This window comes from Stomoxys calcitrans, chromosome 4 (assembly GCF_963082655.1).
Source record: "Stomoxys calcitrans chromosome 4, idStoCalc2.1, whole genome shotgun sequence".
Classification (NCBI taxonomy): domain Eukaryota; kingdom Metazoa; phylum Arthropoda; class Insecta; order Diptera; family Muscidae; genus Stomoxys; species Stomoxys calcitrans.
The window spans coordinates 171,137,584-171,159,572 of NC_081555.1; the positions used below are offsets into that span (position 1 = coordinate 171,137,584).

General features: G+C 35.4%; 1 protein-coding gene across 1 annotated transcript in view; it reads left to right on the plus strand.

Annotated features, from left to right (window-relative positions):
• LOC106084296 (neuronal acetylcholine receptor subunit alpha-7) overlaps nt 1-21,989 on the plus strand; it is a 791,555-nt gene that overhangs the window by 703,131 nt on the left and 66,435 nt on the right. Inside the window, exon 8 of the mRNA XM_059366858.1 lies at nt 2,415-2,501. Within this exon, the coding sequence (XP_059222841.1) occupies nt 2,415-2,501 (87 nt within the window). The remainder of the gene's footprint in view (nt 1-2,414; nt 2,502-21,989) is intronic.

Genomic DNA, 21,989 nt, shown 5'->3' on the forward strand with positions numbered 1-21,989 from the left:
AAAAGGCCCAATTCTTATTCGATTTCGCTGAAATTTTACACATAGACTTCTACTGTGGCCTCCAACACTCAACTCAATTGGCATGGCAATTCTTTTCTTTTATCCCTTGTTTGTCTAAAAAGAGATACCAGGAAAGAACTCGACAAATGCAAATGGTGGAGGGTATATAAGATTCGGCCCGGCCGAACTTAATGCCTTTTTACTTGTTATCGTTTAAGCGGGCTATCCTACTAAAAACTCACACTTACAAGAAATGTTCACCGGATCTGTACCACAATCAGCACTCATAAGCGAACTATTCCTATGTAGCGTTCGTTCCCCGCCAATTCTTGATGGCACGGGCCTTACAGCTTGCCCCTTCATTTTACAAAAACTCTTTACTTGCTCTAAGCGAGCGGGCAAGTGGCTCCACTGGTTCACATCATTGTTGCCGGGTATAATCTGACGCCACGCCGAATAACCCCAATAGATGGCGCTGTGAGTTGGGATTTTCTCGTGTTGAAGAATTGATCAGGCTTCAACATATCCACCTTAGTTAATTCGACGACAAGGTGTTTTAGTGTCCGACTTACCAGGAGGCCACCCCATATCAGAGGTTATCATGTCCCATATGCCTGGGTTCAAATCCCGACAAGAACATCAGCAAATATCTCACCGGTGGTTAGGCCACGGCGCCTGGGTTCAAATTCTGGCCAGACCATGCGAAAAAAATTTTCAGCTGTGGTTTTTCCCTCTTAATGCTGGTAACATTTGTGAGGTACTATGCCATGTAAAACTTCTCTCCAAAGAGGTGTTGCACTGCGGCACGCCGTTCGGACTCGGCTATAAAAAGGAGGCCCCTTATCATTGAGCTTAAAAAACTTGAATCGGACTGCACTCATTGATATGTGAGAAGATTGCCCCTGTTTCTTAGTGGAATGTTCATGGGCAAAATTTGCAATTTGCATAATCGATGATATCGATGTAGATACTTAAAGTGAATAAGTATCCATATCGCTATTCTGACCTTCATTCAAAGATGATTACCTTTAGTAAAAAGATGCAAAGTTAAGAGTCTACTATACTACTGTTAAGTATAGAAATTTCTTTTTATTGAGTAAAGAAATTTTCATTGAAGGAAATTTTTTCTGATGACACATTACTACATCATCATTATCATGATGGGAATTGAAAAAATTTTCTGAACAAATGTCTTCAACAATTCTAAAGATACTTCAATAATAATTGACAAATTATTCGTTCCTTTTCACAGAGTTAACGCAAGAACTTTCTTAATTTTAGAAAAAATAAGAAAAGGCTCTCACTTCCAACACACTTTGACTTTTGACTCAACCTGTAACACCCAAAACAAAGGCTTCAACTAGACTATATTTTTTTCGAAGAAAATTAATTAAAATATCATAAATAAAGACACAATGACAACTTTAGAATAAACCATCATCCGACTCATTACGGCAAACTGGACTTGCAGACAGACCCACCACCAATAGATCCACCAAAGACCTGACGTTATGTCAAACTCATACCAGACCATAGACAGACAGATTGACTGACAGACTGACGCATGACTGAGCACCCACTCACAAGTCACACTGTGAGGTTCAGCGCAGAGAATATGGTAGTAGTTTTTTATTTGACCCCCTACGATAAAGAATACAACAATGAAATACTACATATGTACTTTTAACCACATATTAAACCATGAATTTTTGGAGGAAACAATTTGAGAAGAAATGAAATTCAATCATTCAAACCAAATGATACCCACCAATAAAACTTAGCTGCAAAAAAAAAGAGAATGCTCATGCTAAAAGCTAACAACAAAATTATACACAACTCTTACAAGAACAACAACTCAAACAAGTACAAGCACATCCCGATAAAAGACAAAGAATACAACATGCAGTGTTTCATTTTGCTAAAAAGTCAAATAACAAACTTTGTGTAAAGATAAGTAGTGGTCTATGATGATGATCTTTACATATAAAGATGCAGACGCGCCCTTTTACTTTAATTGTTGTCACTTTTTTAATTCTTTTTTGGTTTATTTTTTTTTTTTAGAAAATAAAGGCGTCTGTTGTTGCGATTAATCAATTAATTGCCTAAATGGGCACATATTTATGTTTATTGTCATTTGTGTTTGTCTTCTTTTTTTTTATATATATAACACATAATTTCTGTATTACCTATTTTCGTCTTGTCGTCGGATCAACAATACCTCTCTCTCTCTATCCGTCTGTCTCACTTGCTCTGGGATTTTCGATATGGCATCAACAATTTTGACCAAAACAAAAACACAAAATCAAATTTCAACCAAACAACTTCAACCAACAACTCTAATTTTGTATAACTCCACTCCACTTGACTTCAATGAATGATTGATTGATTCTTCTTCTGCTGGGCACGCATAACAGGAGTTACGATTTTACTATCACTTACTGTGTTCCTTAATATGGTGGCCGAAACTATGCCGGCTACATCAGATGCGGTGCCACTATTGGGTAAGTTTTAAGATTTTCCATAATTTTGAGAAAAACAAACACACACACACAAAAATCAAAAAACAAACAGAAAACGTATAGCAACTGCTTAAATAACCGATGGTAACCTTGACACTCAAACTAGAGTTCTCCTTAGTAAGTATGTTGGGGTATAAGACATTTTTATAATAACAGTATTTCTATATAAAATAATAAAAATAATTTATTTGTTATTATAAGGTATTATTTATTTGGAGGTATATGTGATATATGTTATTTTTTATTTAAAAAAAAAATATTATAAAACTTTTAATGTGTTGAAATCGTAATTGTTGAAATATAGGATAATAGAATAAAGTAAATAAATCATAACAAGCAGATATATATTTCTTATAAATGAGAGCTAAGAAACTCAAAGGTCCTTTTTTGTAAATACAGATTTCAAAAACTATCATCTCTAATTTGTGCTGCAAGAAATTCAAACAAACGATTTTTTTGGAAATTTCTTCCCAACAACTTTGTGAACTTCCACCCGCCAACGCAGGCATCCACTGGATTAAGAATAACAAGTAAAACGGCATTAAGTTCGACCGGACCGAACTTTGGATACCCACCACCTCGGGTATATATGTAAACCCCCTTTCGCATCAATTCGACGAAAATTCGATAACTTATCCACCCAAATACGGCACGGGCATTCTGGGTCTTATAAATATAAGTCGCTGTAATAATAAAGCTTTTATGAGCTTCAAACCCTTAACCGTCATATCGGTCTATATGACAGCTATATCTAAATACAGTCCTATTATTATCATATTTCGGTCGTTTCGGTCAGAGATCGCACTATACGAGTTGTTGTAGATGGGTTCTCATCAGATGATTATACATTGACCGCAGGTGTGCCACAAGGCTCTGTCCTTTCTCCTTCCCTTTTTCTAATTTTCATTGACGATCTATTGGGTCAGACTTCCAATCCAGTCTACTCATTTGCCGTATGCCCATATTGTGGGCCATAGGCCCAGTCCTCAAGAAATTGTGGACAGGAGGCGCATTATGGATGAGACGCTCTCCCAGAATCTGTTGGCCATTTCCGAGTGGAGTAGAATGAACAGAGTAGAGTAGACGCAGAGTGGTTTCTTGTCTCAAAGGCGATTCACTGACCCTTCTTCAATCGTCGATATCTATCGACGGTATAGATATTGAACAGTCAGATGCTCTTGATGTTCTGGGCATGAAGATATAAAGTGATGTCCGTTGGTCAAAACACGTATTCGAAGAGTCGAAAGAAGCATTCAAGTGTTTGGGCTTTCTTAAGCGGTGCAAGCAATATTTCACCTCTTCAGATCTTCTCAATATCTATACTACCTACATCAGGCCGAGCATGGAATATAACTCTCATATATGTGCAGGAGCTCCAGACCGGGTTCAACGGAGAGCGATGGTGTTGATAGGGGTATCCAACTCTATTGCTACTCTTGAACATCGTCAGAATGTGGGTAACGTTGTATTGCTTTATCGATATTTTCATGACGTGTGTTCCAGGGATATTCGTCTTCTTATCCCTGACGTTAGGATGTTCACCAGGAATACAAGAGTTGCCAAGAACTCACACCCGTTTGTACCGAACCATGCATTACAGAGAAAATTCATTTTTCGCCCGAACCATTCGTATGTGGAATCGACTTCCGGCTTATGTCTTTCCCACCAACATTTTATATTCAGAAGTTTAACACTAACACTACTCCCTCTTCCCCGCTCCAACCCTGAACTTTCCTAATTGCCAACGCAATGCACTGCATACATAGGGGACATACCATGCGTGTTGGTTGCGTGAAAAAAATATTTGGGCGGATGTCGGGAGACCTAAAACTACCCACTGCTTTAAATTTTAGCGAAATCAGATAAAAAATAAAGCTTTTATGGGCAGCTTTATCTAAATAAAGTCCGAAATGAACTATATTTAGGTTCGAAGTTGAAATTTAGGTTTCAGCGAAATCGTTTAAAAAATAAAGCTTTTATGGGCTTCAGACCCTTTATCGGCAGAACGGTCTATATGGCAGCTTTATCTAAATAAAGTCCGAAATGAACCATACGGGAGGCCTAAAACTACTGACTGTTTAAAATTTCAGCATATTCTGATGATAAATGAAGTTTTTATGAGCATTAGACCCTTTATCGGAAAATCGGTCTATAACAGCTATATCCAAATATGGTGCGATTTGGCCCGTTCAAGAACTTAACCAGAGTGCATCAAAAAGACGTTTCTGTGCCAAATTTCAGCTCAATATCTCAATTTTTGAAGCCTGTAGAGTGATTACAACAGACGAAGGGACAAACGGACAGACACACGGACATCGTTAAATCGTCACGACGTTCGCACAACAATGAACATTTGCCGTCGTCTTGGCGTTCTGAGCCATCAACATAACTTCCACACTATGAACAAAACCATGTGTATACCCTGAATAAAAAATGTTAGATATGTGGATTAGAAATCCTCGCTGCAATAAAACAAACACACATTAATTTGGAAAAGTGAAAAAGGCCGGTAGGACAAAGTGTCAGAATTGGTTAGTGTGTTGTATGCATTTCATAGTGGTTCTTTCCAAATTTCTTAGACATAAATACAATATACCAACGTACGACCTTTGAAGCCTTCAAACCTAAAGATTTCTAATGATGATGAGCGGCGTGCAAAAAGTTGACTATTTTCGGCGTAAGCCTGTTTACGTCCGAAAACTTTACTAAACGTTTTCTTGTTACAACTTTTATAGGGAAGATTTTTAGTACTAGTTTCTTTCTAGTACTAGTTAAATTCTAGTACTAGGTACTTTTAAGTACCAGGTACTTTTTAGTACCAGGTACTTTTTAGTATCAGGTACTTTTTAGTACCAGGTACTTTTTAGTAACAGGTACTTTTTAATACTAGGTACTTTTTAGTACTAAGTAATTTTTAATACTAGGTACTTTTTAGTACTAAGTAATTTTTAATACTAAGTACTTTTAGTACTAGGTACTTCTTAGTACTGAGTACTTTTTGTACTAGGTACTTTTTAGAACTAGGTACTTTTTCGTACTAGTTACTTTTTAGTACTAGTTACTTTTTAGTACTAGGTAATTTTTAGTACTAGGTAATTTTTAGTAATATGTGCTTATCGTACTAAGTTTTTTAGTACTAGGTACTTTTAGTACTAGTTACTTTTTAGTACTAGTTACTTTTTGTACTAGATACTTTTTAATGCTAGGTACTTTTTAGTACTAGGTACTTTTTAGTACTAGGTACCTTTTAGTACTTGGTACTTTTTAGTACTAGTTACTTATTGTATTAGGTACTTTTAGGACCAAGTACTTTTTAGTACCAAGTACTTTTAAGTAGTATGTACTTTAAGTACTTTAGAACTTTAAGTGCATCTTTCTTTTACTACTAAATATTTTAAGTTATACTATTTTAGTACCAAATACATTAAGCACTTCTGTCTTTTTATACTAAATACTTCAAGTACTACGATCTCTTAGCACTTAGTACTTCAAATACAACGGTTTTTTATTATTACTTTCTTTACGTACTAAATCCTTATCCTTATCGTTGCGCTTCGATCTTTTCATACTAAATCCTTTTGTACTAAATATTTTAAGAGCTAATTTGTTTTAGTACTAAACATTTTAAGTACTACTCTCTTTTTTTGTACTAAATACATTAAGTACTACTCTTCTTTTTTACTTAATACTATAAGTGCTGCATTGTTTTAGTACTAAATATTTTAAGTAGTACTTGTTTTAGTATAAAATACATTAAACACTATTTTCTTTTAGTACTAAATACATAAAGTACTACGATATCTTAGTACTAAGAACTTGAAGTACTACGGTTTTTTATTACTACTTTCTTTAAGTACTAAATCCTTAAAGCACTACGACCTTTTTGTACTAAATACTTAAAGTGCTAATTTGTTCGAGTACATTTTATGTACTACTCTTTTTTTAGTACTTAATACATTAAGTACTATGATCTTTTAGTACTAAATACATTAAGTACTACAATCTGTTAGTACTAAGCGAAAGTAATCCAGATCGGACAATTTTTTGATATAGCTGTCTTGTCGACGGAGATGCCGATTAAGGGTCTTATACCCATGCCTATTTAGGGTCTTAAGCCCATTAGACTAGGCCTCCCGTTGTCCAAACCGAAAAGCATCCGCATAGGGCCAATTTTTAATATAGCCGCCATATAAACGAATTTACCGATTTGGGAACTCAAACACATAAAAAGCGCATTTATTACCCAATTTGACTCAAGTTTTGGTTGCGCTGGGACACCCGATTCGCATATCGGGTCCACATATGGTCCACCTCGAACCTTATTTGAATATAAGTCCATCAGCACATTTAGGGTCTGAAGCACATAAAAGCCTCATTTGAATACCAAATTTTCTGAAATTTTAAGTTGTGACTTGTCCAAGGTTTCTCGGTACTTGGACCAAATATTATCCAAATCAGCCCATATATGAGTATTAAGATGGACATACATAGTTGAGTTCTTATAAAAAAGGATAAATATATCCATATATAGGAATATAAATATGAATATCTACAGTTCCACACCATCACTGTAGTCTTTTAAGCTCACAATTAACTCTACATTTGTTTGGGATTGTTCAGCGGTACGGCACACAAAACACATGAGTTTTGAACTGTTCAGCCATCTTGTTAAGAGATCTGCTACAGTCAGGACGGAATTCAGAAATACGTTCCCCCAGACATTTAATGGCTTCCTGGTTACCTGAGAAGATATTTATGACAATCTTCTTTATGACATTACATCTTAGCCTTTCCACCACTTCTTTATTTGCAAGGATCTCCGCTTGATACACGGTCCTATTTCTTCAGAGTTCAGCCCAAAAGCTACGTTTTGGGTTAGACAATCCGTAGAGAAGTCTACATACCAAAACGATCCGGCTGAGCATGGAACCGTAGGTGGATTTTTGGAATGCCGTACACCAGCCCACAATACCATATTTAATTTAGGATTGAAATTGCTGTTTAATTCCAATGCCGTAGCGCAGAGGTTAGCATGTCTGCCTATGACGCTGAACGCCTGGGTTCGAATCCAGGCGACACCGTCAGAAAAAAATTTCAGTGGTGGCTTTCTCCTCCTAATGCTGGCAACATTTGTGAGGTACTATGCCATGTTAAACTTCTCTCCAAAGAGGTGTTGCACTGCGGCTCGCCGTTCGGACTCTATAAAAAGGAGGCCCCTTATCTTTGAGCTTAAACTTGAATCGGACTGCACTCATTGGTATGTGAGAAGTTTGCCCCTGTTCCTTAGTGGAATGCTCATGGGCAAATTTTGCATAATTCCAGTGCATTACACGCAGTTCAAGTCCCCGACGGTTGGGTATCGAACCTACGATCCCGCACCCGTAAATAGGTCTCATGGTTTTGATTTCTTTGGCTTCTAGATGGCGTAATTTTTATCCGATTATTGCTTATAAGGTTCTGTTAAGACTTCCAGCTTCCATGGATGATGCCTTCCAATAGCTCCCATAGAAACCAATCTCTCAAAATGGTTTTTCTGTCCCCAGGAAGTACTATTACAAAGAACTTGACAAAGGCACACAATGGTGGTATTCAAGTTCAGGCCGGTCGAACTTAAATTTTCGGTATGTTTTTTTCTGCCGATTTCCCTTGACCCAATTGCTCAAAGCAATTAAACCGAATAAGAATCTTTAAATATTTTAATGTATTCCCAGTAGCAATCTTTGAAATCAAAATTTTGTGCCTACTACAATTTAAAAACCAAGTCCTTTGCCTCTCTTTATTATGATATATTTTTTTTTCTTGTGTGCAGTGTGACCTTTCACCACATAATTCGCATTATTTCCACTTTGGGCTTCCATTGTTCCCTGCTGAAGGAATTATTGTTTCACAGTGCAATGTGTTACGAGGCCATGCAAACCAAACATCACAAATTGTGACAAACATTGCGTTGCTTTTTTTACTATGCCCGCTCTTGGATTATAGGCCATGTGGAAAAACACGTTCATGGGCGACAATTTCCACAAAAGCCAAGAGAAAAACTAAACGAACGAACGAATTTCAGCTAAACATATATTTTTCTATAACAACAATTGCGATTTCAACACTTAAATATTGAAAAAAAAAACTTGAACAAATGAAATAAATTTGTGGAAATAAAAAAGTGGGTAAACAGTTTTGTTAGGCTTAAAACCTATATAAAGTGCTTATTAACAGTAAACATAATCTTCAAAGTTTAGTTTAATCGTTATTTAAAAGACAAGCCTAAAAATATGCTTTAAAAATAATATAAGTTATACATACCACAAAACAAGCAATAAACAAAAACATTTTCGTTTGCTAAATCAACAAAACACAAATACAGCCGACATTGCAAAATTCGTTGCAAATCATAAATCCTTAAGATTAAATGTATACTTCTACTCACATTAAGCCCAAAACAAAATGACAAAAACATAAATAAAATCCTTTTGCGAAGCCATTAATGGCCCTCCTAAAATATTTAACATAAGGAGTTTTATAGGGAATTTGCAACCCATCATCATTCTCATCGTCACCATTTTCGTTATTACTTTTTTTACTCTTCCAAATCTGTCCTCTAAAATATGGCCAACATTATTAGACTTATCTGGGTCTTTGTTTTATTTTTCTACACATTCTGTTTTTTTGTTTTCTCTTCAAAATTACCATATTAAAACAAAAATACAATATAAGCAAAAATCCACAAAAATATACCAAATCATGAGAACCCTCTTAAAACGCAGCAATCAATAAAATAACTTAGAATTGACAAAACACAAAAAAAAAACAAATAACAAAAAAATACACCCAAACGAATGCCATTTCAATTGACAACGTTCGATGCATACAATACCAATTTCATCCTTCACATTGCCATAACACCAAAAACTCCATATTTTGCCGAATTTTGTTCATTTTGTAGCCTGAGCCATACCAATAACAACAAAAAAACACAGCTACAACAAATAAGCGAAAATCCATGGAAATCATGGGTGAAATCTGTTTTTAGCACCTAATAATATTCCAAGTTAACCAAAGTGCTTGTTTGCCTCGAATGAGTTTTTATTGAACTCCTTCTCGCTCAGCCCTATTGTGCTCAGTTTGGTTGGCCCTTTTCGACACTGTTCTAAATGATTTTGTGAATTTGCTTTCTCGCCTGAATTTTTCCCTTACGCATATTTACCACCATCAGAAGATGAAATCAAATAGGCAAGCACAGCTAAAAAAGAAGGGGATTGAGTTTTTTGTTGTGTTATTTGGCCACAAATTTTTATGGCTCATCATTTTCAACGAGAAGTTTGGAATTTTATTCGTACATATTGGAAGATTATATTAAGGGCCATGCACTACAACTGATCTTTTGGTTTTGTTTGAGAGAAAAGAAAGGCAGAAAAACAAAGGGATGAAAAGACAAATAAAATAGAGGCAAATGAGCAAAGAAGAAGAGATAGCATTAAGGCAAACTCTAGAAGAGAACCGGCAAAAACTAAAACGGACGAACAAAAGAAGGACAGATGAGAGGAGAGACAGAAGGAAAGACGGAAAAATAGACGGATGGACACATGGTAGGATAGATGGTTACAAGGACGGTAGCAAAGAAGGAAGGATAGGCGTAAGGACAGGCGGAAGGATAGACAAAAGGACAGAAAGAACAGAATGACGGAAAAACGGACGGCAGGACAGACGGAAGAATAGACGAAAGGACAGTCAGAAAAAGAGACGGTAGGACAGAAAAAGAACAGATGGAAGGTCAGACGGAAGGTCAGACGGACGGAAGGTCAGACGGAAGGTCAGATGGAAGGTCAGACGGAAGGTCAGACGGAAGGTCAGACGGAAGGTCAGACGGAAGGTCAGACGGAAGGTCAGACGGGAGGTCAGACGGAAGGTCAGACGGAAGGTCAGACGGAAGGTCAGACAGAAGGTTAGACGGAAGGTCAGACGGAAGGTCAAACGGAAGGTCAGACGGAAGGTCAAACGGAAGGTCAGACGGAAGGTCAGATGGAAGGACAAATAGAAAATTTGCGGAAAGACAAGCAGAAAAACAGACAGATGAACAGACGGAAGAACAGACAGAAGAATAGACGGAAAGAAAAAAGAATAGAAGAACGTATGGACTGATGGAAGGACAAAGAGAATGGCATTCATTCAAATGTAAAAACTAAAAACCAGAACGATAGATGCAGAATAGGCTGAGGAACAGTGAGAAAGGCCAACTCGAAACAAAACAACGTACAAATGAGTAAAGCAGAAAATTCAATGGTAAGAGGGATGAATGGAAGGACGAACAAAAACAAAGGAATGCATGGAAAGCGGCAAAACAGATAGAAGAATATTTAGAAGGTCACACCAAAGGATAAACAAAAGGACATTCAAAATGTCAAACGAAAAGACAAATGAAGTAAAGTCTCAAGAAAATACCTTCGGGTGTACTAAAGAACATTATTTCCAATAGGGACAGACGGGTAACAAAGAGAACCAATAGACAAAACAGCACTCGGGCAGACAACAAACGTTCAAACATATGCCCGCACAATTAAGAGGCATTTGGGGGAAAGACCCCAAGAGCGAAAAAGATAAGACGGATCGACGTAAAAACAGGAGGAAGGAAGTTCAGAAAACGCCAAGAAGTACAGAACGGTAGCCAGAGAACCCATTAAAAGAGGGAAGAAAAGAAAAAGGAAGGAATAGGAGGGATGGACAAACATACGGAGGGAATGCTAGAATGGAAACTGAACCACGGGTACATACGCAGGCGAAAGAAATGCGCAGACTGTACGATAAACAAGCTGAAGGGTTTTCAATACTAAGAAAGAAGCCACAGTGATAGCACACGAAAACAGAAAAGGAGAATACTGAAAGTTTTATTAATAAGGCAATAAGTTCGGCGGGGCTGAACTTTGGTAACATACTAAATTTTGTTAATAGTCAGTGATAAATGCAACACAAAAAATGAGCACAAAAAATTTTTGGGGGAATTTGTTGTTGTTGTTGCAGCATTTGTATGTGGAGGTAGTGATCTTCATCCAACTTCATATGTGCAACATCTTGTTCCGCTCCGTAGAAACGATTGCAGCAGGCACGTTATGGTATTTAAGCGAGAACCGAACCAACCGACCTCTTACAAAGATTCTCCACTCGCTATCGCTGATTGTCCGCGACTGCAGTTACCGCTACTCCGTAAGGAGCATTCAGCTTTTCACGACTTATGGACGAGCTCCGTAGTATTCGGCTGTGCTTTTCGTGACTACGAAGAACTCTTTACACATCGAAGCTCTAAGTTCCACCATGTGTGGTATACGTAGTTATCCCGTGCCGGGCAATTGGTATAAATTTCAGTAACATTTAAGTATGAGCTGATCTATATTGCACGAATTACGAGGGGTCTAACAATACGAGTACTAATATTTTAGGATTTTTACGAAATCGGATAGTAAGTGCATCTTTCAGGGACCCATATAGACAGGGAGATCTGTCTATAAGATAGCATTAGCAAAATACAGATATTCACATCTGGACCATAATCGGCAAGAATTTCGGGTATGTCAATCAATTCAACAAACCGGGAAATAAATGAGCTTTTTACGGACCTAAGTCCTTTAATCGAGAATTGACCTAAGGCCTTTAATCAAGAGATCGGTCTATATGGCAGCTATATTCAAATATGTTATGATCTCCACCATACTAGATTTTGATATGGAGGGGCTTAATACAACTGACTGGTCCAAATTTCAGTAAAATCGTGTACCTGGAGTCGTTCTATATGACAATTACATGTATCGAAATATACTTCGATCTGAACAAAGGATTGAATACAAGTCGATATACCAAATTTCATTGAAACTGAGCTACAAATGTGCCTGTGATGGGCTTAAGACTCTATAGCAACTATATTCCTATATGGGCCATGGATTTAAAAAGTCCAACGCAGCTCACTACACCAAATTTCAAAGAAATCTCATGTGCCAGTTATGGACGCAAGATCCTAAAACGGCAGTATATATGGGAGCTATATAAGATAAAATCGGATATAACCCATCTTCCAGCATAACCTGCCCAAGCTAAAAAACATTGTCCGTGCAAAGTTTCAGGTCAATATTTCCATTTCTAAGGTCTGTATCATTGAAACGAACGGATGTTTCGCATTATGTTTTGCCGACCGAACTTTGTGAGTCTGGATATATGGATATTTGTCTTACCTTCATATTGTCTACATCAGCTGCTATATGCACTTTATATGAACCCATTCGGGTGATCGATCCTTATCAAATTATGGTCCGATCAGTCCTTAACAAATTATGCTACGATCTACACGAAATCGGATAATAAATACATACTCCTCTTGTGTAAATGCTAATTTAGCCATGAAGATTCCATTAAGGAGCAGGGGCAAACTTCTTATATATCAATGAGTCCGGCTCGATTCAAGTTTAAGATCAATGATCATGCCGAGCCGAAACGGCATGCGGCAGTGCAACACCTCTTTGGGGAGAAGTTTTTACATGGCTGCCATACCATTTTTTCAAATGGCATAGTTCCTCACAAATGTCACCAGCATTAGGAGGGGATAACCACCACTGAACATTTTTTCTGAAGTTCTCGCCAGTATTCGAACCCATGCGTTCAGTGTCTTAGGCGGACATGCTAAACTCTGCGCTACGATAGCTTCCTTTTATGGCGGAAGATCTTAAATCACCATTCAGTAGTTATATCCAAATATGGTCCAATCGGGACCATAGTTTCCAAAGACGACAAGGGGTGCAATACAGCTCACTAAGCAAAATTTCAATGAAATCTTGTAAAAAATGCTCCCAAGACCTTAAAGGGGTAGGGCAGACCGATCTACCCCGATCCGATAAAGGGATATATGCAAATATGGTTTGATCTGAACCCTACTCTTCGCGAATGTCTCGCTGTACCAAATTTCAGTGCAATCAGATAGAAATTGCACCTTTTATGGGTTGAAGACCTTAAATCGGGAAATCGGCCTACAAAGGTGCTAAATCCAAATATGGTCCAATGTGGACCATGCTCATCAGTGATGTTATAGATTCTAATAAAATTGGACGTTCCGAATTTCAACGAGATTGGTCCATTTTTTGCCACAAATTTGCCACAGATAACAAGGGGTGGAATCAGTGATGTCATAGATTCGAATAAAAATGGCCGTATCGAATTTCAACGAGATTGGGTCATAAGTGACCATTATATGGGTCCAATAACTTAAATAGGCAGAACGGTCTATTTAATAGCTATATCCAAATATGGTCCGATCAGGACCAAATTTGCCACAGATAATGAGGGAAATCCGGGAAATCGGCCTACAAAGGTGCTAAATCCAAATGTGGTCCAATCTGGGCCATGCTCATCAGTGATGTTAGAGATTCTAATAAAATTGGAAGTTCCGAATTTCAACGAGATTGGGCCATTTTATGAGTCCAAAACCTTAAATAGGCAGATCGGTCTATTTAATAGCTATATCAAAATATGGTCCGATCGGGACCAAATTTGCCACAGATAACTAGGGGTGGAATCAGTGATGTCATAGATTCGAATAAAATTGGCCGTACCAAATTTCAACGATAGGGACCATAATCGAAGCGGATGTCAAAGGGATGAATTAAACTCGTTGTACTAAGCTTCAGTGAAATCGAATAGAAATACATCTTTTCCAAGACCTTCAATCGGGAAATCGCTCTATACGGGGGGTTGTATCCAAATAAGGTGCAATCGGGGCCATGCTCCTCCCGCTTATCAAAGGGTCGAATAAAACTCGGCGTATCATATTTCAAAGAGATCGGATCATAAATTACCATTTTATGGGTTCAAAACCTTTAAACGACAAATCGTTCTATATGACGACTATATTACAATATGGTCCGATCTGAACCATATTCCGCAAGGATATGTAAGGATCCAATATAAATCATTGTCCTATATTTCAGCGAAATCGCTTTATGCATGCTGCTTTTATGGACCAACAACCTAAAATCAGGAGATCGGCCTAAATGGGGCTATATTTAGTTATGAGGTCCGATGTAGTTCATCTTGGAACTTTAATTGCGTATTGTTAAAGAATTATCTGTGCAAAGTTTTTGCACAATATCTTCATTATTGTAGCGTAATTTTAGCCAAAGGGGCCACTGTAGATAAGAGGTTAGTTAGCATGCCCGCCCTTGACGCTGAACGGCTGAGTTCAAGTCGCGGAGAGAATATCAGAAAGAATTTTCAGTGGTGATGTATTTATTCGAGTTCTGATGATATTTAAAACTTCGCACGAGTCGAAACATGCAAATTTACATCACAACGTCAACTAGGTGCAATTTAACTGTTAAAATACGGTAAAAACGCAAACAATTTTGAGCTGCCATATGGCAACACCAGGGCGTTTCCTGTTAATGAAATGTTCATGGGCAATTTTCCATTTTTGTGCGATTTCGATTTGGAGGCCACCGTAACGCAGAGGTTAGCATCTCCGCCTATGACGCTGAACACCTGGGTTCGAATCCTGGCGAGACCATCAGAAAAAAAGTGTTCAGCGGTGGTTTTCCCCTCCTAATGCTGGCAACATTTATGAGGTACTATGCCATGTAAAACTTCTCTCCAAAGAGGTGTCGCACTGTGGCTCGCCGTTCGGGCTCTTTATAGCCGAGCCCTTATCATTGAGCTTAAACTTGAATCGGACTGCACTCAATGACATGAGAGAAGTTTTCCCCTGTTCCTTAGGGGAATGTTCAGGGACAAATTTTTAATGTTGCGCGATTTCAACAGACAGACGGATGGACCTAACTAGATCCTTTTAGAATTTTAAGATCAGGAACATATAGTTTATAGGGTAGGGATGGGGAATGACAAAATGAATATATCCCCATAAGGCCTAAGGAATTTCACTCAGCAAACCAATCATGACATAGCTTATATCAAATTCGTTTTTGTCACCAACTTCTCATGATGACACATTTCAAATTGCCTACAATTTTTTCTTATCCTACTCTCAAAATCACAACATCAAAGACCAAGACTAACTGAAAAGTCACATGTAGATAATGACCGTTTGGAGAATAACATGGTCGTTTACAATAGAATGTATCTTCCTTGCCACCATTTGTGGCAAGCCCCATACAATTTTGATTAGTATTTTTGTGTGCAACAAGGGCAATTTCATGAGGCAGACATAAACACGTAAAAACGTTTAAGTTGATGTGAAACATATTTTATTTATGACAAAAGTTAACAAGCTCAAGAAGCTCATATATGAATCAAAGAAAAAGGAAAACTTACGCACGCATACATATCACACACACACACACCCATTCATCCCACTCATCTACCTGCCTACAAAACTATAACTCTCAGACAAACAATGTAGCCATACACTTTGAAGGAGACCAAGAAAACAGCACAGTTAAGGAAATCTTGACAATAACTCTTTAAGTATTAAACTCTGGTTTAGCCAAGCTCCTTCCTTAGTTGTTGGTTTGTTCTCTTTTTGTTTATCTTATTGTTAAGTATCCTTTGCTACAGTGTTTTATTAATATTTCATAAATGGTAAGAAAGAAGATGATGTGCTAATATCAACAATAAAGCAGTCAACGTCAAGGCAGCACTTCAAGCGTAAGAGGTTATTGCAAAAAGTGGTCCCTTGAACCCAATAAACAAAACGACTAACCAAACGACCAAGCCAACCAAAGACCCCTTAAACACCACTCACACCCTAAAAACATCCTTCATTCCCAAGGTAAGTTATTAATTGTTGTTTACGTTTTTCCACAACTTTACTCCTTGGCCAGCAGTATGGAGCAGTAAGTCTCTGGTCCTCGAGCATATCCCTACAGTGTAGTAAAGTTAAAATGTTAAATATCCTTTGGTCTTAATTTGTCTTACTCTTCATACTTTGTAGTTGTAGTTGTTCGATACCCAAGTAGTCACTTAGAGCCATTAATAATACAACCTATGATAATAATAATATCATCAACAGCAACAACAATCCTTAATAAATATTTACCTAAAGCAATTTATTACCACTCCTATACTCTATACCTATCTACTTGTTTGACAAATACAAAATTAAAAAAAAAATCGAAAGTAGCTCAGAATTGTACTCTTAAATAATACACAGAATGAATGACTTGATAAATAAATTCTAAAAAAAAACATTGTGTTTAAAAATTTCCCTCTTCCCAACCCAATCAACTGGTGATGAGTTTGAACTGTTTGTTAAAAATTATAATAAGAAGAAAATAAGAAAATTAAGCTATCAATCAAAAGTTCTAATGTGAATACACACTTATCTTGAAAAGCATCTGCCATTTGTAAATACATACTCATATAATCATTAATTTATTGCATATGTCCTAATCACTCGTTTTGCGTCGCCTGCCACTCACACACACTCTCACGCGTAGATTCATACATAGATCATATGGTAAGTGATATGGAAATTTCATATGCAAAAAAAAACGAAAAGAAATCGTATAAGCGTGTATTTTTAAATTTTTTCAAAAATGAAAATTGAGCAAAAAAAAATTAACAAAATTTTGTTTTTTAGAGTTAATTCAATATTTAATATTAAAAATTAGTAATTGAATATTTAAATTAAAAACTACAAATTTAAAATTAAAATTTAAAATAAAAACAAATAATTGAATAAAAACAAAAAATTAAGCAATAATAATTAAAAAATTAAAATTAATTAATAATAATTAAAAAAAAATAAAAAATGTAAAATATACAAAAAATAAACACTAAGTTTTAAATTTAAAATTAAAATAAAAAATTTAAAATAGAAACTTAAAAACTAAAAATTAAAATTAAAACTCTTAATATTGAGAACCAAAAACTAAAATAAAAAAATAAAAATACACTTAAAACTTGAAAATTAAACTTCAAAAATAAAAAATTAAATTAAAAATTGAAAATTGAAAATTAAAAACTAAAAATTAAAAATTAAAATTAAAAAATTAAACCAAAAATTAAAAACTAAAAACTAAAAATTAAAAAATTAAAAATTAAAAATTAAAAATTAAAAATTAAAAATTAAAAATTAAAAATTAAAAATTAAGAATTAAGAATTAAAAATTAAAAATTTAAAAATAAAAATTAAAAATTTAAAACTAAAAATTAAAAAATAAAAATTAAAAAATAAATATTAAAAATTAAAAACTAAAAATTTAAAATAAAAAATAAAAAATTTAAAAATTAAAAATTAAAAATTAAAAACTAAAAATTAAAAATCAAAAATTAAAAATTTAAAATCAAAAATTAAAAACTAAAAATTAGAAATTAAAAACAAAAATTTAGTACTAAAAATTAAAAACTAAAAATTAAAAATTAATAATTAAAAATTAAAAACTGAAAATTAAAAATTAAAAATAAAAATTAAAAGTAAAAATTTAAAAACTAAAAATTAAAAACTAAAAATTAAAAATTAAAAAATTAAAAATTAAAAATAAAAAATTAAAAATTAAAAATTAAAAATTAAAAATTAAAAATTAAAACTTAAAAATTAAAAATTAAAAATTAAGAATTAAAAATTAAAAATTAAAAATTAAAAATTAAAAATTAAAAATTAAAAATTAAAAATTAAAAATTAAAAATTAAAAATTAAAAATTAAAAACTAAAAACTGAAAATTAAAAATTAAAAATTAGAAATTTAAAAATTTAAATTAAAAATTAAAAATAAAAAACTAAAAAATTAAATTGAAAATTAAAAATTTAAAAATTTAAAATTTAAAATTTAAAACTTAAAAATCAAAAATTAAAAATTACAAATTAAAAGTTTAAAATCAAAAATTAAAAACTATAAAATTAAAAATTAAATTAAATTGAAAACTAAAAATTAAAAATTGAAAACAAAAACTAAAAACTAAAAATTAAATTAAATTGAAAACTAAAAACTAAAAATTAAAAATTGAAAACAAAAAACTAAAAACTAAAACTAAAAATTAAAAATTAAAAATTAAAAATTAAAAATTAAAAATTAAAAATTAAAAATTAAAAATTAAAAATTAAAAATTAATAATTAATAATTAACAATTAAAAATTAAAAATAAAATATTAAAATTAAAAATTAAAAATAAAAATTTATAATTAAAAATTAAAAAATAAAAATTGAAAATTAAAAATTAAACTAAAAAAAAAAAATTTAATATTATACATTAAAAGTAAAAAATTAAAAATAAAAAATTTTAAAATTTAATAAAAAATTTAAAAATTAAAAACAAAATTAAAAAATTTTAAATTAAAATTCGAAAATTAAAATCTAAAAATTAATAATTAAAATTTTAAAATTATGAATTAAAAATTCGAGAATCCAAAATTAAAGCTTAAAAACTAAAAATAACAAATAAAAAATTAATTAATTAATTAATTAATTAATTATTAAATTAAAAACTAAAAAAAAAAATAAATACCTAATACTAGGTTAGATTGAAAAGATGGTGTTGATATTAATCCTCAGCATGCAACAATGGACTCACACCTATGCCAGTAACCGGCTTGTTGTGCGCTCTAAATGCCCAAAAGTTCTCCATACCACGTCCTATGTAAGTTCATGTCTACCATTGTGTCCCCACCAAAGAGCCGGTGTCTATTAGCCGCGAAAGCCGGACAATGACATAAGAAATGCCCCAACGTTTCATTATATTCCCCGCATGCCCTAACTAAAATAAAAAATTTCCCATGAACATTTCATTAAGGATCTTCTTAAGATACTTCTCGCATATCAATGAGTGCAGTCCGATAAAAATTTAAACTCAATGACAAAAGCCCTAGTTTTTTATGCCGAGTCAAAAAGGCGTGCCGCATAGCAACACCAGTTGGTAGAGATGTTTAAACATGGCAAGATACATCAAAAATGTCGCCAACATTAGTAGTGGATAACCACTGCAGAATATTTTTCTATTTTTCATGCCCCACATACGCTATTATTGGCCGCAAAGGTGAGCTCGTAGTCCTATGTCTCCCGTTATGATACTGAAAGCTATACTGATCTCCCATTTACTTCCTTTCAGTAATAGCCTGGTCTCTTCGCGATCCGGATCTCCCCATAATATTCTATCGACGGTTTCGCTGTTCCGCAATGTTCGTCAATCCTATTGGAAAATCGTCCGCTCTTACTTTCCCACTCCCTCCTCTATGACCCGGCACCCAAACTATGCAGATTGTGCTATCACCAGAGTAGGCGTTAATCTCCTTCTTGCACTCCAAGACTGTTAGTAACCTTACCGTTCTAGTTGTTATTAACCTGATAATAACTGTCCATAAAGATATTCACACTCGACGTCCTTGCGTTAACACCATACCAACTCACACATTCTATAATCGCCCGAATCTCCGCCTACAGGGCCGTATTATGGTCAGTCGGTAAGAAACAGATCTCAATCTCTCCGTGTATCATGAACTTCAAGATGGCAATACCAAAGTGTGCCGCTGGCAGCAATGCCTCGCACTCGCCCCAAAAGTTCGTCTCAGATATCCGATCCTTATGTTGCACTTTTTCTCCATCGCAGTCCCTTAAACTGCTGAGGCGTAACTAAGTATTAATCTAATCACGCTCCTGTAGAGCCAGTGGAATCAGGCCCCATTTTGAGCCCACGGCCCTTCTACAGAGTGTCCAACATCTGTAAGCAGAATATGCAAGTCCTATGCACGCTGTGAAAATAGCGGCCAGAGGGGGCGCCACGAAAGAGGCGGACTTCTTTCTGTTGTAATGCCAGAAATATTCCATCAGGTCCGGGTTATCCAAATAGTTAAAAGTTCCTCAGGGCTTCCTTCACAACAAATTCTGTAATGGCAATCCCTCGTTCATCCTCATTATTTTGTAGGATCACGGTGTCTCCGTTTCTCGGTCTCAAAATGTCTTCAGTTATCTCCGCTTCCACGTTGTCTAGTAACATTTCAGTTTGGACATGCGTTTTTAAGAGAATTTTTTTCATCTTCGCTGCGTCATTGACGCTGTCGACCTGTTCGCAGAAAAGCTTCCAGGTAGCTTCTGATCATAATATTGAATTCCTAGAGACGTGTGTTATACACATGCCAAAAAACTACCGCTTTTTTGGAACGTGCTCTGTTATAAAATCTGCGTACGCGTTGAGCAGTTGCGAAACTCACCAATCACGTTTCTTGGGCTGATTTCCTTTCTCGAAAAGAAAAACTATCTTCGAAAGACCCCACTATTGCCTTTATAATCTTGTTTATATTGTCGTCAATTTTCTCAATCGAAAGTTTCTTGCCCAAGTCTTCTTCTGAGAAGTCTTCTCTTTTTTGCCCAGTTGGTTTTCACCTAATTGGTTTCTGATTCGATGTAGCGATGATCAAAGAAAGAGTGTTGCATGGAGACCTACCAATTGTGAACCTCATCCTTCTCTCTGTTAACTGATTTTAAGTGTTTTTGGGGCGTTAGTATTCAAGAATTCCGTCAGGGCTTGGCCCAGCTTATTAATGTTCCAACGTGGGTGGCGGTGTCAGCACTGTTGCACCTGACGTTGACAACTCTAGGGAGAAATAGATAATTTAAATATGTATGACAAATAACGAAGGTCCTCTGCATAATTCCCATGTTAGGGTCCATGGCTCCTGAATTATGTTAATATAAATCTTGCCCTTTTCTCTATCAGAGTGGATGTAGCCATCTCGCTGCGCTGAATGTTTTTCTAGATGATCTCAATTATTGATCCTCCAGCAAATGGGATTCTTGGAAGTCGATGATGGTTTCATTGTCGGCTTCCTGTTCATCAGGCTGTAATGAGTGTCTTGTCCCTGCACTGCCTGATATTTCATCATTGGGATATTTGGCTATCCTAATCTTTTCATTATTGAGAGAGTCGGTGATGGTCTCGTCATCGGCAGCCCGTTCATTCGGCAGTATTGAGTCTCCCGTCACTGCACTGCCTGATGTCTCAATATAAGGATATTTATCTATCCTAGTCTTCCAAATCTTGACTTTGGACTCTTCGTCAAGACCCATCACAAGGAGACTTCGTTTCTCCTTCTCCTCCATGTTGAAGACTTCGCATTTCTCCGCGACCAAACCTCGTTTTTGCTTGCTTTAGACTATCACCATGTTTTCGGGAGCGAATTTGCTGTCCCATACCTTGATGAAGACCGTCGCCTTTGTGAGCTAGTGGGGGTCCATCTTTCTCACCAGGTCTAGATTTGCGCCCACTCAGGGGGTGTGGATACTTCCAACGAACTTTTTGACGGTATTAATACATACAACCGAAATAAAGCGCAGCATCAAGATTTCCCTTTACACTCTCAGCTCATAACAATTCCACAATCCGCTCGTGAACCAGATCTTCCACCTGGCCCCGATGATCTGGTGCAATCCACTGGATCATCGATGGAGCACTTCTGATATCGATGGCTGCAAAAGTCAGCTCGTCTTTGTTACGCTTCCTGGCCACTTTGGCGTAAGAGGGTGGTTTCTTACCATTTTTAGCTACCATCTTTCC